Source organism: Anas acuta, chromosome 14, assembly GCF_963932015.1.
Source record: "Anas acuta chromosome 14, bAnaAcu1.1, whole genome shotgun sequence".
NCBI lineage: Eukaryota > Metazoa > Chordata > Aves > Anseriformes > Anatidae > Anas > Anas acuta.
Genome location: NC_088992.1, coordinates 4,345,344 through 4,363,614, shown reverse-complemented (window position 1 = coordinate 4,363,614; position 18,271 = coordinate 4,345,344). Strand labels below are relative to the sequence as shown.

Sequence of the window (18,271 nt, the reverse complement as noted above, 5' to 3'; positions counted from 1 at the left end):
TCAGGTGCCACTGAGAATCAGTTACAAGTCTTAAAAAAAAAAAAAAATAAAAAAAATTATAGCCTTTTTCATCTTGTGGTATTAGATAAGAGGACACATCTGCTCTGAAAGGGCAGCTGACCCCACTGCAGATTACAGCTCAACCTTTGTCTCTGGGTAGCTGAGTTAGAAATCAGTGGCTAACGTGGTAGAGTATTGTAGAGCTGGGTTACTGTTGTGAATAATGAAGCATATCAAGTGTTTTGATAAACCAAAGAAATCTAAATGGACCTCAGAAAGAAAAGAGAGAAATCATTAGCTTGTCTTCTTTCCAAAATCTGCTATTAGTACCCTCACAGAGTCCTGTTCTCTACCTTTAAGACATCTGACTTAAAATTCCATTTTATGAAAATAAAGAACACGATTATGCCATCTCTTCAAAGATTTGACTTCAAGGTGGAAAACTTATATTGTTATTTGCCACTAAAAATTACTCTGGTGTAGTTTTCTTTTGCTAGCATTTGTGTTATTTTATTAACATCTCCATAATACCAGCTACCATTATAAAAGGAATTCCAATTTTAAACATGATTATTAGTGTTGATTTTCATCCTCAAAGCAGAGATGTTTTTGAAGGAGCCTAGGGAGGAGAAGGAATACGACTCAGATACTGCAGTCAATTGTTACCTCTGAGCACATACACTTAGATTGCTTTTCTTTGATGCTGCTGCCAATTTTATTCACAAGTGTATAAAAAAAGGTCATGACATTTAGAATTACAGTACTCTGGAAATTAAATGTTCCTTTACATTTTTAATTTCTGAAAGTAATTTATTATGGAATAATATTTGAATATGATTGAATGAATGTGTGAAGATTAATGTGAACTGCCTTCAAATTGGAAGTTCACAAGCACATATATTTAACCTTGTTGTATAATAGGCATAAAAAAAGTTTATGCAGTAGCTCTAAGAGCTGCATTTCCATTTTGCTGGAAGCATTTGCACTGTAATTCTCCTTAGTATTTTTCCACTGACACGTCTGTATGAGGCATGAGGTTTAGCTCTCTGTCATTTTCTACTTTAGATTATGCTGTATTTGAATGGATTTCACAAGCCTGGCAACTAAATAAGGAGTAGAAACAGAGTTCCAACTGTCGACATTGTTCTTTTATAGAAATTTTTATATAAGAAATCAATCTACCGTGTTTTATACTCAGTTCAGCAATATTAATGATACCAGAGTACTATACGAGGAAAAGAGAACAATGTGGTGTTGAGACTAGTGAAAACACTACAATACCAAGCAACTCAAGTGCTGATCAGAAGCTCCAGATTGAGAGGTCAGGGGACACCAATCCAGTGCGTTACCTAACGTGGCAATTAGAATTCATAATTCTCCTATAAACCTGAGGAAAGTTGTCTGGCATCCAGGCTATAAAGGGCAGACACACACAAGACAAAATCCCTCTTCAGATACTGCTAAAATTATACCTGGGTAAAAATTACACCAATCTTTAGAATTAACTCATGTTTCTCACAGAAATGTCTAGGAGCTCTTTGCTAAAAGTCTGACAAACTCAGAAATATTGTTTGAGACTCCATCACACTCAGTGGGCCAACTGAAGAGATAACGTCTGTAGGAAGGAGATGGAGGAAATAAGTTAAAGGAAGTCTTAACTGGTGTTATTAGCATGTTCAAAGATCCAGAGGAAAATTTAAGATAAATCAAGGTAGGAAGCCCCTTTGCTATTGATTATTTGAATCTCAAGACCAAGTATTTTGCTGCCATTTCTCTAATGAAGCCCGTGGTGGTTTGCCCCCTGGCAGTGTGGTTCACATTGGCTCCCTGAATTTGTAAACATGAGGCCAGGTGCTGCTGCTGTTTCACTTACTGAATGTGTGGGGAAGATTTTTGAATTGATCGGTTGCAGGTGAGTGAAGCCACTGTCTAAAAAGAAAAGCCAAATGCCGTGACTGATCCTGCACTGCTGACAGTAAACTTGCTATGAGTTTTTGGAGCTCCTGTGAATTTATGAGAGAAGCAGCTCCTCAGCCTGTTACCCCAAATGAAACACAGTGATAAACTTCAGTGCAAATTATGTCATTATTTATGAATCCTGTGGATACTCCATCCCTATCTATCTACACCAGGAACAGAATCTTTCTGCCTATGAGAAGCTGGATGTCGCTCAGACAGAAACAGTCAAATCTCCAGCTGCCGTGACTCCATGCTCCAAAAACAGGTTATCAAGGGACAACTACAGGCAATAATGAGATTTCAGCACCTAATCCCAGAAAGGAAAAGATGTTGATAGAGCAAAAGATTATATTGCTTTTTTTTTTTCCACATATACATATATGCACGCACACACAGTCACTCCCATGTCTGTACAAGCGTCTTGCTTATGACACTATAATTGAACTCCTAAGCAGCTCTTTTGCACACACGTGATGCAGGAGATTACTAATGTCTTGTTTTGAATATTTCCATACACACCTCATAACGATTTCACAGGTGACTGTGCTCCTCCAAGGGGGCAGAGCACTCTCTTCATGCCACACTGCAGACAGCAGAACTGAAGCATGTAATAATATCCTTGTCCTCGCTGCTGTCACCAGGGCAATGGCATGAGTACTGTTAGCCCAAGTGTGGCCTCTTGAAAATGCCTTCAGGAAAGTTGCTCCACAGATCGCCCAATCCATTAAATTAATGCTTTGTTGGCTGGAGTTAAAGTTTTGAGTCAAGCAAAACAAAAGCCTGGGTTTCAGAATATGTATACCCTGTCAAATTGCATTTATCAAGATAAGGGTTATTAGAATCTTTTTTTCTCTTGTGTGAATGAAATTGTAAGCTTAAAATGTCACTGAAGATTTATTAATCTGATACTCTTTCTGATAAGGGCAAGAAAGAGGGCATACAGAGAGCAGCTTATGAGAAGAAAAGTATATGTTTTTGACGGACTGCAAGAAAGACAAAATATGAATAAGGCAATTTATCAGTGGGTGTTCTGTAACCAAAAGATTCAGGCCACATAAAGCAATATTACAGTTATATATTGATTTCAGAACCTTGCCATCTAAATACTTCATCTAAGTCTGATAGCTATGCAAAAAAAATGTCCGTGATTTGCAAACGATGGAATAAATCTGAATTTTCAAAATCTAAGCTGGAAAACTGCTGCTTGCTCTAGAAAGCAGATAAAGGCGTAATCTGAAAACCAGTGATACTGTGCTGGAGACTCTGGAATATGGACCACCTCCATCAGGTTCACCAGCGCTTTCAGCTGGTGCTATAAGGCCTGAACTGACCAGAGGAAATGTTTGAACTTCTTGTTTTGTTTTTGTCTCTCTCTCTGCTACTGTCAGAATGTGTCCATAATGGGGAGGAGTAACAGCGAAGAGATGTTGGGTCAAACAGATCATTGTGGAAGCTTCATCTCTTTTCCACTCCACGTGTTGTACACAAGACAAATAAACATGTTTTGTTACCTGACATGACAGAGCAAACCCTGTGTTAGCTGCTGCTGCAGTGTTGGAGCTACCCACACAGAGAGCAGCCCCACATCTGTCCCTACTCTAAACCCTCCTCCCGAGAGAGATTTGACAACACTTCTTACAAGACCAGTACTCACTTTGCCACAGGTGCACTCACCAGCACAGATGCCCTCATTTCAAGAAACCACAGCCACAAGCAACAACTTTTTCGCTTCCACAGGGCCTTCACTGTGACAGGGTGGCAGCTCTTAGACAGAACCTGGCTGTGACTTGTCCTGCTGCTGCAGGACTTGTGCTTTCCCTCGGTCTCTTTTGCAGGAGCCTTTGGATAAGGCCACTCCAAAGCAGTTTACTCCCCTGAAAAAGCCCTAGGGGGTGAATTAGCTCACCAGGCTTACTGACCCCACTGGAGAACTGGCAGAGGAAACATCTGTTTCTGCTGAGATTCCAACCTTCAGTTTTATGTAAAATCATTTGCAACGTGCTTGTTGTTGTTGAAAACGATTTCATATATAAACACAGGTACATGGATCTATTTAATGCATATTTGACTTCTAATGATAACATTAACAACAATAAGGATAATAATGAGTGTATAGAGTCCATGTAATAGATATGAGTGAACATATGCTTAATGCAACCTTAAATTACTTCTTGGGTAAATTAAAGACTACAGATAATTTTTTGTTTGTTTTTAGTTTACATACAAAGCGATGAACCATCAAGTATTTTTTTCTGCCTTCTTTTATAACGATTCAACATTTTTATTCAAAATATTTTCACACAAAAATGAGAATCATGAGCCAGAACTCAGTTTTCCTATGAGACTCTGTCAAGTGGGTGTTAGTTTTGCAGAAGCTGTTTGAAAGCATTGCAATGTTTGGAAAAGTGTTAGTTGTACCTTAGCTTTACCTCAAAAAATGCTTCATGTAAAACCTACTGGTTAAGATTATTTATTTATTTTTATTTTTTTCTGAGACTGTAGCAGGAACTAGTTCATCTACTATAACTGCATTAAGAACTCAACTCACCAGTCTTCTCTGTCTTGTGTTTTGGACTTTCAGGTCCTGGAAGGCAGGGGCAGGGCCCTTCACATTGAGCTGTGATGGTTTTGCCAGAAGTGCACGCATGAAACTCCAACTTGCACTGGAAATCATAAAAAAGCAAGAATATGTTTTGAATTAGGACAAGATATAAAAGCAGCAGCTGTGGATTAAATGAGAAATTGCATTTAGCAGTAATGGCATTGGACAGATTGCAAAACTTCAATCTCTATTGAAAATGCCATTGTTTTTATTATCACAGTTAACAACAATAATAGCTACTTCCTATGCAGTGTTTTGCACGACATTTCTAAATGTGCATCATAAAATGTTATTATTCCCTACTTAAATATATGGAATCTGCAGCAGAGAAACTTGAAACAACTTCTTCCAGGTCACCTGAAGGATAGGTGGCAAAGCTGGGAAGAAAATGCAAGCCTCCTGCACCCTGTGTGTTTCCTCTGCACACCATTTTTCAGGTGTGAGCTCTTTAAAGGGGTAGGTATTGTGCCTTTTATCATCTGTATATCAGCTGGCATCACTGCCACTTTTTAGTTTGGTCTTTCAAGGACCTGGGAGCTCCCAGCTTCCACTAAAAGCAGTGAGCCAGGTCTGAGCAACATCCATGAAAACGTTCCAATCCTTGCAACAAATGAAACATCTTTCTTCAAAGAAGATGCTCAGCTGTGAGACTCAGTCACTTGCAGATGAGACTGGTCCTTCAACACGTCTGCTTCTTTCAACAAGGATGAAATTTTAAATGACTCCAAACAACAACTATAAATTGCTCTAACTGTTAACATCACCATCCCTAAAATTAGCTATCTGTCATGCAATCAACTCCAAAAATACAATACAATTGTAAAATGACTGAAGACTGACTATGAGCTGTACGGTTCCCTGTATCTGCATATTATTGCTGTTTCCTTTCCCTTCCCTAAAACCTTGGCAGATGGGATTTACAGCACCTCTTGACAACCACCACATTCAGGCCATTTAGGACAGCAGGACATGTGCAGTATTGGACGAATGAGATGATTCAGGAGAATTAATATCGCAAAAGTGTGCCAGTTAAAAAGCCTTGATTTACAACATACTGGCTATTCATAGCCTTTGCTGTTTGCATTACATACGTTTTAGAGCTGACTTTCCTCTAAGAGCTTTGTGCACGTGTAGCTGTCTTTGCAGCTACTGCCTCAAGGATATTTTCCCCAGACTGTGCCCAGCAGCATGATTGCTGGAAACTGGACTAATGTACTAATAAAATGGAGTAAAAGCGAACAGAACACAGAAGCAGGAACAAAAATGTGCAAGGCGTTCTCTCTGGCTTGATACCTAATGAACTGAATTCAATCCCATTTTTTTTCTTCTTCAAGCACTGATTTTACCAGAACAGAGTCTGAGGGCTTTTAATAGACAGGGGAGTTGTGCCTGCAGCACCGAGGCTGGCATTCCTCCCCACAGAGACTGCCTCCTGCCAGGCGAAATTGGAAATGCTGGGCTGCAAAATCCCTTTGATAAATCTGAGGTTTATGACAGATTAATTCTTTTTAATTTAAAATTAGATCAGCATGCTCACACAGTATGACAAAATGCGTTTTGAAACATGCAGCTTCTTTAAAGGCCAAAGGACGTACACCAGAAGACCATGGTGTTACCCAGTGAAGCTGCAGTGGGCAACCAGAGCTCCTATAGCAACAGCCACCGAACAAAATCACAGCATCATCTTCTGTTATTTTGGTGCAGTGGAAGCCAAGAGAAGAGAACAGGATGTTGTTACAAGATAAATGCCTCCTGCTTTGAAAATACTGCAAATGCCTTGGCTTTGCCTCTGTTTATTTTTGTTGAAAGGGCTCATCTTTGCCCAGGCTTTAATCTAGCAGCAGGAGCCCATTATCCTGTGCCTACATCCTATTCTGTTGACATTATCTCCCAGACATTCTGAACATCAATGCACCCTGGTGGTTGCATGCTCTGTGTGATGTTCTGCCCTTCCAATTTAGAAAGTGCATGGACAGACACAAACATGTGCAAGCTTAACTTGCACTTTACTTATTTCTTGCAAGACTGCTAGGAATGTAAGTACTTATTTTTCATCTGTCTGCTCCATAAGCACATTTCCTTAATCTTTGCTGTTTGCACAGAACGCAAACGCAACAGAAAGCATATCAGAGGGAAAAGAGGCCAGGAGGAAAGAGAATACTGAGTGCACAGTCCTGAAGATGATGTCTCTTTTTCTGCAGTGTACTCTGATAGTCAATAAGTTATTGAGAACACAGCCATAAATCTTCCTGCAGCTGGAGTTGATGATTTAATCCCTTACAGAACATTAATTAGTTACATATTTTATTATGCATAATAAATGTAAATTTTGTATCTAAGCATTAGCAATTATACTTCAAATACCACCTTTAAAATGGTAAGGCCTATTTCAAGCCCATTAACATATGTAGTTAAGAAAGAAAGCGTTATACTTGGAAACAACAAGGCATGATTTTCCTTATCTTGCTTTATAATTTATAAAAATGACAACTAAAAACCTCAAAAAAAAAAAAATCTGCTTGAAACAGGCAATCTCTATGATCTGAATGTGCATTGGAAGAATGAGATCTGAGCTTCAAGAACAGAATAGTGCAGACCTGAGTACATTTATGCTTACAATTAACCACGGTGAATTTCCACCCTTTTGGGATGTTTGGTTGTTTATTAATAGAACTGAGGTGGCAGCGTTGAGGAAGGAAGATGGAAGAACTCCGTGGTTTTAAGAATTAAATTAGTATAGTAACTGGTTACAATCCAACATCTAATCACTTTATGTAGTTGTTTTTTCCTTTCCTAAAGAAAAACATGAAGATGTCATATTTTTCACATGACGTTGGTCTTACTCGCTGAAATAAACCAGGCAAGAATAATCCATACGAATAGCTCAATTTTGGATTAAATGACATTGTCTAAGTCAAAATAAGTGATACTCAGAAGCAGAATAGCCAGGGAGAATCTCTTATGGAGCAATAAATAAGTTTTTGAACTACTCTGCTGCTGGATTGACTGTCTAGGAGGTACCTGTTGGCTTTCCCCAAACCATGGAAACTGTATTTCTGAAAAAAAATTGTCTGCTTTACTTTGCCACCCACATCTACTTTTCTCATGAAAATAACAAGACACAAGGTATCTTGTGATCCGAAATATTACAGTCTTTAATACCAAGGGAACATTACAAGCTTTGCAGACAGAAGCCATGGAGTGCCTCGGAGTGATTCTACACAACTCATTAGAAGCAGTCCCACAGTTCCAAGTCCCTCTCATTTCAAGGGTCCAGCCTGATTTGTGGTAGGAACGGGTATGCCTTGAATCTTTGCTGAGCCTGCCCAGCTTTATGTTTCTCTGCTACCTCCCTGGTGTTTGAACTGCATTTGTTTACTATGAACCCCAAGGCCCACATAAACATCTCTAAACTATTTTACTGCAAATGGAAAAGCAGCTCTGTTATTTGTTGCTAAACGTATAAGGAGATCAATAAAATATATGAGGGGAGAAACGGTTGAACATATTCATGGAAAATTCATAAATTAATTTATTCAACTAAGATGTGGGAAATTATTGCAGAGAGTGTTTTGGCTAAAGTGTTCCCCTGAGAATCGACTACTCGTATAATGATTCCCTCTTTATTGTCAGTGAATCTACAGCAATGTGTTTTGCATAAGCATTCACATCTGAGGGAGAAAGAAAATAGCTACATAAAATTTATTCCCAGCTATTTCATTCTTGTCTGTCTCCAGCCTGTGGTTCCTGTTAGAGGAGAATCTAGATATTTCTTTATGATGTAATAAAACAATATATCTCTGCCTCTCTTTATTCTGGTTTTTGAGTGCTGGCAGTCAGGTTTTGATCTAACCTACCCATAAGTAATAATGCCAAATAAGCTGCTGTGATCTTTTACGCAAGAGTGTATATTTGGCTAATGAGTACCTACATGGGTAGCATAGAACAGCTGTCACACCACATCGATGCCTAGAAGAGCTTTGCTTCATGACACAAGGAACTCAAGTGTTTGCCTCAAACGCAACTGAGTAAGCCAGCAATGGGGGTGAAACAGGACAGCAGTGTTCAGGCACATGGGCAGCTGCTGGCCATCCAGAGCGTTGGTGCAGAGCAGCCAGATGAGCCATGTCTCAGCCAGCATTGAGCAATGTGCACCTTCCCACCCTTCTGCTGAGCTGGGACTCCATCTGGGGTGAGACAGCAGCTTGGGAAGCTGCTCCTTCCAGCAGGCACCTGGCCAGTCCTGGCTGAGGGCAGCAGATAGTGCCCTGCCAGAGGAGGGCAGACAGAAGCACAGCAACACTAAATGCCCATAACAACATAGATGGACTTAATGCGTCAAATACCATCAGTGTGCTCTAACTACTCATGTTGGGATGAAGACTGATAGCTCAATAATGACACGGCTGTGTACTTCTTCATCATGATTTTAGTTACAGTATACACAGGGCAAATACAGTCAGATTCTAGCTCTGAGGGCACCTTCAATTGGGAATGCAGATGTAACTGAGAATTTTGGGGTCACTCCTGCTGCTGCGATAGCCTGGGATATGTTACTTGACTGGTCAGTAGTGGTTGTAGAGACATGGAAAGGACGGACAACTGGAGTGCTTTGATGAGGCTCAGTATCCTGGCTGATCTCACATCCTTGCTAATTAACAATAGGGAAGAAGGATGAGAAGAGAGCAATGAGGCTCAGTACAGTGGAAGCTCTGAGACCTTGATTTTATTTGGTCTTAACACAAAAGTTTTAATACAAAACCTATCATTTCAGGTTTCTTGTAGTTGTTCTTGTAGTCTCTCTAAAAAAGATGTTAACTTCCAAACTTATATTGTTTCTGTCATTAACTGAAATGTGAGCTAAAAAGCAGAGGAGAGAGCTAAGCATATTATCTTTGCTGAAAGCACAGAGGAACCAGCAGACAATATCCATAATGAAGATAAACTACTGCGAAGTCCCCTTCTCAAAAGACAGGCTGAAGATTAGAACAGGAGGTTAAACTTTATAGTATACTAATTAAAATGTATGTTAAAAAACTGAAATATTACATTTTACGAAGAGCAGTGGCTCTAAAACTCGATTATTGAACAGTGCTCTTGCTTGGAAGGCACTGTGTCTTCTGTAGTGCCCTGCGGCTTCTTACATTTCCAATGAGAATTATTTCAGCGCAGCGTTTGTTTTATGGTGCATCTTTTGTTTGCACACAATACAACTCTTCTAAACTTCAGATAAAAATAAGAAAAGCTCATATTTTCTACCTTATCTTTTACTCAGTACCTGCCACCAGCAGAAGCTGAGGCTTCCTGAAATTACAGCATATATATGTTTTTAATACAGAGTTACTTTATATCAGTAAGTTCTCTTACCTATCTGTCTTAGCAGATAATTAGAATCCATTGGAATTCAGACACTCATTTGAGAAGGGTTGTTTGTTTACATGCTTTAGTACAGTGCTTGCCTTTGCTTTCTTAGCTTGGACTCTTATCAGTAATTTCTTTATAAGCCTCTGCTTCTAGTTTCCATCATGAGGAAAAAAATTGCTATATTTGGAACGCCCTCAATCTGAGAGGCTTTTTTTTTTTTTAAACTTGGGACAATAAAAAACAAGCTCAGTATGTTTTCTTCAGCTCATGAGAAATGTCACATGATGAAGAGCCATTGCATCCTGCCGAAAATTTACATTACAAAGTGTTTCAATGGGAATTCTGCAAACTTCTAGGCTCTGTAAAACCTGAAACTTGCCTAGATGGGCAGCTGGAAGACAGCAAAGCCAGTCATGTGCATTCATGTTTGCAAACTAACGCTGAGATCCTGACGTGCAGCTTGAATTGGGGGCCCTTGGCACTTCTCCCCCCACCACAGAGTGCTGCTGCTCCTGTAAGGCAGAGCCTTGCCCAGGCACCGCTGCTTGGGGCTGTACTGGGAGGGGACAACAGAGCTCTGTGCTCTGGAGCAGGCACTGAAAATATGGATCAAGCTCTGTCCCCAGGACTGGACTGATCGCATGGATAGGCTTTACAATGACTAAAGTGGCTATTCTGTGGCAGGGCTGCATTCCTGCGCGCTGGCATAGACATCTCTTTTCTCTGGGCACACGCTTGCTGCTCCTTCTGTTCACAGGGTAAGCTGCCTACTGCAGGACGTTGTGCCCTGCTCCAGGATGGCACTGACTGGTGTTACTGCAATAAAAATAAAGGGGAGGCTAGAAAAAAAGGTTTTCTATTACAATAGGAACCAAGCTAATATACAGCAGTTTGCCTTTGCAATAAAAGCTCTACAAAGATATCTTAAAAAAAATAGAGTTTTAATTAGGAGCTCTGTTCTCCTTATGAGAATACATAGCTGCTGCTGATATTAATGGGAGTTAAACATGCATGCTGGTGGTGGAATAAAGTCTAATTAACACAAACAATCTATTGTGTAAATACATACAGAGCCCTTTTTAAAATGTGTGCTATCTGTAAACTTTGAAGCAGATGTTATGGCTGATTGGCTCAGAAATCCCCATTTCTGTGAGAAATGACATGAAGGACCTTATTATATCTCAGGTAAACAGCAAATATTTGAGAAAGCCTTTCACTCCATGCTTAGCTGACAGGCTAGTGGTTCATAACCTGCTAGAAAAAGAGAATGGTCTCCAGGTGTGGGGTCAAGAAGAAAGAGACTGAGGTTCCAAGGCAGCGATATTAAACGGGATGAACAGATTTACGCAGCTGAATGCAGGAATGCCAAAAGGTCTCATGCAGCAAAGCCCCAAGGACCACAAATTGCTCCAAACTCCACAGCTCTGCCCTCTGCAATCCTGCAGCTCTAATGAGGGAGAGCTGCAGGACTTTGCCCTCAGGGTAAAATTAACCACAGAACAGAGTGGTTAGTGCAAGACGCGGGCAATCTTTAAATATCACTCCAAGTCAGGAGGTCACATTATTAATACTGCCAACTGCAGGTGCTCTAAGCACATGGTTCAGGTCCCTAAAATCATGCTTGTCAATTTTAAGATTATAAAATGTAACATTCAAAGTCAGCTAATTTTTACCAAGCCCCAGTAAGATGGGATCGGTAAGTTATGGGATTTTGACTCTTACAGCATTAGTGTAAACAGCTCACCACCAACTCCTGAGCAACTGGAAAAACAGAAGTTTCATCCTCCAGGAAGAGGCAATATTTTCCCTTCTTCAGAAAATACTTGAATTGCAAAAGGCAGCTCTCGTGCAATTCCGCGTGGTATTAATTTCATATTTTCTGGCCTTGTACTATAACTAGAACCAGTTAACCGGTTTCAACTTGAATCAACAGAAGAGCAGAAGGCACTTCCTTGTTTTCACCAATTAAAATCAGAGTTGTTTTAGAAAGCAAAGATCCTGAGTGCTTGTGTGAGTAGGTCAGCAGAGGGTCAGCTCTGCTCCTGAGATGAGTTCATGCCTCTTCTTTGTCTTCAAATTAGAATCATAAAATATCCAGCGTTGGAAGGGACCCATGATGATCACCAAGTCCAACTCCTGGAATTACTGCACAAGAGATCCTTAAAAGAGCCTCTGATTGCACAGAGGACCTTCAGCTGCAGAGGACAGCTGAGCAGAGTACAAATGAGCTCTATTCTTAAACTTTCTGCCATCAATGTGTTCCTAAAGGACTGCTTGGTCAATCTTTCATATTTGTAATTGGACTCACAGTAGGCAAAAGCTTTGCATTTAAATGTTACCCTGCTATTAAAACTATCAAAGGAAGAAGAAACTACAGACTCAGAAAAGACATTTCCCAAACCGATGTCTGAAGACTTCATAGGGTGAGTGCTTGTAGGCATGTTGAATCGTTCCAATGTTTGAGTGGCAGGGCTGCAAACCATGGAAATTATGTACTACTGGAAACTTCCCTTACAGACAGTACAATCAACTAATATGGGGACTTCTGGACAGACCACTGAAGGACAAAACTGTTTGGTATCAAACAAATTGGCCTGAGAAATAGCCAGCAAATCAGCTCAATATGAAGCAGGAATTTTAAAGACGCAGTTAATTGCATCAGCTAGATGATATGGCATATAAGGGCACAGCACTGGATACAGGACACAGAGGACGTTCAAGGGACCATTTATTAAAGTAATGCAACAATGAATTGAAATGGTTGCCATTTTGTGAACAAACAACAAAGTAGTTCTAGGCACCAAAATCTATCCTGTCATACAGAAATTAACTTTGTTTTTACAAGTAATTTAGATGTCAGTTCTACAATCGTGTAGGCCAAGGAGGTGAAGGTTCAGTTCAGAAATTCAGGTTCTTATTGGAGCAGTAGGGGACAAGTAGCACTGGGACTTGAAGCAGAAGAGTCAGTTCCTAAGTGGAAACATTTGTGCAATGCTGATTTTGACTTTTCCCTCATTGGCTCAAGAGGCTAGCACAAATTAAAAGGCAGATGAAGACAAAGCAGACAAAGCATTTTTGTCATGAAAAATGGCCAAGTCAAACTAAAGACACCCATTCCCCCAAGACTTAACACAAAGTACCAGCCTGGGTTAAACATGCAAACTACCCAGGCTCTCCTCCCATTCTACCTCCTGCTAGTTACCTGCAACAGCTACTGCAAGGTAAGCATGCACTTTTCTTCTCCTTCCCCCAGCAAAGCCACATCCTTAGATTGAAATCTAGACTTTTGGTGGCTCTTCAGATCATTTCCAAATACCCACATCATCCCCACCCTCTAAGCCGTGCAAGCTGGCTCCTTGAACATGAATGCAGGAACTGAAGTGCTGAGGGGATGATGCAAAGACATCCATCCCCCAGAGGCAGCTCTGCACCCGAGCTCTCCCACACAAGGGCTTGCTGCTGCAAGTTGGCACTGACTTGGATCTCTGCAGGATGCTTTGCTGCATGGCAAAATCATTCCATACACCTGGTAATTACTGCTACGAACTGTCTTTGGAGATGCTAATTCTCTAGTTGGGAATGTTTCCAGGATCAGAATCTAAATGCAAATGTAGGCAGCACTGCCAGCTTATTTTAACAAATGCATCTTATAGTCCATATTCTATATTCACATACAAAAGCATTTCCTGTTGCTAAATGTCTTTTCTTTCTGCAGGATTTGCACGATAGCTCACTAATGACGACCATTCGCTAGCTACACATGGGGGTTTTTGCTTTCCAGTACAGTAGTCTGCCACATCCCAAAGCATGGACTTTAAACTCACCTTCCTACTGCATTTGTTTTCTTTATATCTTATATTGCTTTTGTCTCTATGAACTCATTCTCTATTCTAACTTCGTAATTGTGAGTTGGGAGTTCACAGCCAATACTGTTATTCAAAGTGGAAAGAAGGTACTTTTTTTTTTAATAGACCAAAGCCATCTAGGTTTAAACAAAGAAAATCACAGGAAAACAATTGGAGATTTGGAACAATCGATGCTGCTTGAAATGTACTTGCCATGTAATTGAGATGCATTCTCATTCTGTAGCCATTTACTGATCACATGAGAACGATGATTTGTCATTTTTACTCGCTTCAAATTACTAAAGGCAATTTAATTTCTCTCATGGAGATGACATCAGATAACATGAACATAATCAAGGAGTAACGATCTGTGGCTCTATGCACATACAGATAGGCCAGTTATCAGCTAAACAACTGCCTACTTATGGCAGGGGGAAGGCAACACAAGATATTCCAAACCCCAAGCACAGGGTTTCCCCACCCACGCAATGACATTTTAAACAGAGCAGTTTAGTTATGCTGTGCAACTCTATCAATCCAGATTTCAGATGAGGCGATGCTTCATCTAGTCAGTCACTCTCATATCCATCTGTCCATACCTGCGCAAAAAAACATGTTCCCTTAAGGCTTTTACTCAATTAGTAATGATGGCAATATCTCAGTAACTCAGAATTCTCACAGCCAACTCCCCTCATCAATCAGTAATTGCAGAGTCGTATGTCTTCTTTAGCACATAAGAAGCTTAAAGCAAGGAATTAGGTATTGGCATTAGGTTAGAGAACTGTATTTAGTACTGTATTTACAACTACTTTAAGGCATCTGATGCATCTGACAGTGTAATTACGAATGAGATTCCTGGTAGGAGCATACAGGCTGAGAATAGTTCAGAAGCACATTTTAACCCTCTCTGAGGTACGTATTTTTACAAGCATAAGTTAAAGAAAAGTTGCTACAATGCTTGCTTTGCCCCTTGGAACACTGGTGAATAATCAGTCTATTGAACTCCACTGTCCACTTGCTATCTGGTAACTGTCACAAATGACAGTAACACAAACCAGCATTTAATATTCAGACAGCTTTATGCTTTCCAGGGCCAACATCATAAAATCCTTGATTAGAAGGAAGAAGTTTCTGGGATATTCTCAGAGCCCACATGGATAAGGGTCTGGGGAGTTTCTAGGAGAGCCCAAGAGCCAGCCTAGGTGCTGTACTTCATGCTCCGCTCCTGAGCTCACACATCCATAGCTAGCAATAATATCTTTAAACTCACGGTATTATTGTTTCTAGAATGAGTAAAAAATATGTTGGTGGGGAAGGATGTATAATATATACGGACCACCCTGACTTGTATGACAACTTGGCGATGCAGTGAGCAGCTGAAGTGTATACTGCTATACCATCAAACTCAGTAGTTCACCTGCATTATCAGACACATGCCAAATATATGATGAAGTCCTGAAGTGCCTCTGTAAAAGTGAAAACATGAGCCTTTACAGCATGCCTGCTTGGTTTTCAAATAGTGTGTCATCTTTTTCTAAACAACCATTGTCTTTTCATGCGAAAAGGGAAGGTCAGTCTGGGTTTTTCTGTTCCTAAATAACATTGCAGATAAATTCCAGTAAACCAACCCTCTTCACCGGAGGAGTTATCACATTCCTTTCATAATAAATCTATCAGATTAACTAGTTCACAGTAGACTTGCTCAGGCTTCAGCAACTGTGATGTGGTCCTAACAGTATTCATTCATTGTTACTGATGTGTGAAATGTATAGTATCAATTAAACTTTCAGATCTGAGAATTTGTCTGTTTTATAAATGAAGCAAATCTGAAGCTTAAGTACTAATACAAAATAAACAGCATTCTGCAATACTACTGCTCTGGCTGCTTTCAAAATAGCAACAAAATCTAAATCCTAAGAATGCCAATCTATTTTTTAATTGACTTCTCAGGATTTTTACTTTGTGAAGAATAAATCAAAACAGAAGCCAAAGTGAAAGCACAAATGCTAAAAACCACTGAAACAAAACATTTGGCGGTTACTAGCAAAGAAGCTTAGGGAATGCATCTTGGAGCATAGCAACCAACGAGGAGTAAACTGGCTTGAGCTTTGAAGTTAAAGCTTTTAGCAATGTTTCTGATTTCTAAAGATGACAATAGAAACAACAACAACAAGGAAAATAAAAATAAAAAAGCCAACCCCAGGCCAAGTGCAATGTTCAGTGAATAGATTCACTTTGAAAGGCACCTATACAAAGAAAGCAGAATTAGTTTGTTTTCTCAGAAATCAAGTAACCACAGCTAATCCTTTTGCAGCATTATCCTATTTTGGCCTTTAATAAATCTGCTTTAAATTAAAGATGTGCCCAAGCCAAGAAACACCTCCTTTGATGTTCTAAATGGCTCAAACTGTTTGCTGGTAAAAGCTCAAAATATGAATTGTGAAATGAAAAAAAATAGCTATTTTTCAGTGCTAAGAGGCTGACACTTCTCGGGAAGTTCACCGGATTTATGATTACAACTTTTAAGGAAGCATTAAGTGCGTCCTCTGCCCACACATAAAGGGAAAAGTACAATGAGTACAATGGGAGTACAATGCCTTATAAACCAGTTACCCAAAAGCAGCTAATCCCCTTGACACCTGTATCAAATCACCTGGATACTGGAACAAGGAATTTTACATTTTAACTAAATGAAGGCATGGAGCTTGGAAAAAGGTGACTAAATGCAAATGTTTTTATTTAAGCTTACAATTAGCTATGAGTGAACACAAATAACCCAAGATATTCTTGTTTCTTCTTCCTGTCAAGAGGACAATGTTCAAGAATTGAACGTCAGTAGATGATTTATAATGCAAATAAAAGTTTCTTACTCCTATTTTGACTTTCCTGCAGAAAGGAGGAGTTTAAGAATAATTTATTTATACATAAAACGGGCAAGCTGAACGACAGAAGTAATCAGGTCATGCCTAGGGCACAGGTAACTGCCACCACAGACAGAAGAGAGAAGCTAATTGATGGGTTTTTAAGCTCCAACCATCGCATGCCAATTTGATTTGACAGTCAAAACTGTGATTCTAATCAGGTTAGAAAAAGATCCCTGTGATTACCATCATCAAAATTGTTAGTTTTCCCCAAAATAAAAAAAAAAATATATACTGTATTTGCAATACTTATTTATTGCTGACTTCTCCTAAAGAGTTTTCTTGCTCAGTGCAGAAGCATTCATTGCATAGGACAAATCATCAATCAGACGCAAAGTTCAAGAACAGAAAATGACTCAGACTTAGTTGTGCTATGCTTTGATGTTCTCCTTCAATGAAAATTCTTTCAGCTTTAGAGAGAGGCCTGAGAAGCCTTTGGATTTTTCCTGCATTTTTTCATATGCAGGTGTCTGCAGATACCATGGTTAAATGCAAGGAAGCCGCATGCCTTTGGCCCCTTCTCACTCTGAGTAATTTTCTCCTTTCTCAGCTGTAATACCTTGATTCTACAGAGTGTGAATCACGCAGACCATGAATCCTTTTGCCTTCAGAGTACACAGGATAGAGTTATCTCAAACATACATGTATTTTGGTGACATAATTCAGTCCAGGACAGACCTGCCTTCTAGTTCCTACCGCAATATGAATTGACAGACAGTAGTGAATAATACTGAAGGGTGGAACTGCTCCAAAGAGTTCAGTTTGTAATTAAATACCCTGTAGAACAAAATAAATACCTCAATTTAAGAAAAAGCTGAATTACAACTTATTCTGATTTCTCATAGTTTTCACCTGGAGCAATGCATATTGTTTCCCTCCCTTGCATTCTTCTGAATTCTCATTAACCTTTCTGTCAAGGTTGCATTAAACACGTCTGGTTAATTCACGATGTTCTTTGAGAAATATGACATGGAAATGACAAATGCTTATCTGAAAAATAAAAAACAAACAAGAAACAACACCAGAAGAAACACCAGCCACCTCTGATTTAATGAAGTGCCTAACAAGAAAAAAATCCAGTTTAAAACAGGCTGGATTTGAGCTACTTTACTACTTCAGTGAGTTCAGCACCAAGACCATCTGAATTGCTTGAGCATCTGTCCTTAAGGGAGCAGAAGAAAAGGTCATGAATCCTGGTAAAATCAAAAGGCTTCAAGAAACTCCCTCAAAACTGGGCCACTTCTACTGTTCTAATATGGTATTCTACAGCAATGCTTGCCTCCTAAATAAAAGCCTTTTATAATTAATATACACTTCCCATACTGTCATACTTCCCATAGGTCAAGACAGTGAATTTCTTAAGAACATCTACTACTTTGAGGGCATTTCTAGTGAGGAGTTGTTGAAATCTTGGATCAACACAAGGTAATGCAATGCAGGAACCTTTCTATTCAGACAGAAATATTCCTCATGCAAAATCTTGCATAAACACCAGGCACTTAACAAAGCATTTGTTAGTCCTAAGATTCCAAAGCAGTTCAATTGACTGGTATTGATGTACTGCAGTTATCGTATTAAAT

At 39.6% G+C, this 18,271-nt stretch overlaps 1 protein-coding gene across 1 annotated transcript in view; it reads right to left on the bottom strand.

Annotated features, from left to right (window-relative positions):
- SPOCK1 (SPARC (osteonectin), cwcv and kazal like domains proteoglycan 1) overlaps positions 1-18,271 on the bottom strand; it is a 286,277-nt gene that overhangs the window by 57,990 nt on the left and 210,016 nt on the right. The window contains exon 6 of the mRNA XM_068698036.1: positions 4,508-4,622. Coding sequence (XP_068554137.1) covers positions 4,508-4,622 — 115 coding nt within the window. The remainder of the gene's footprint in view (positions 1-4,507; positions 4,623-18,271) is intronic.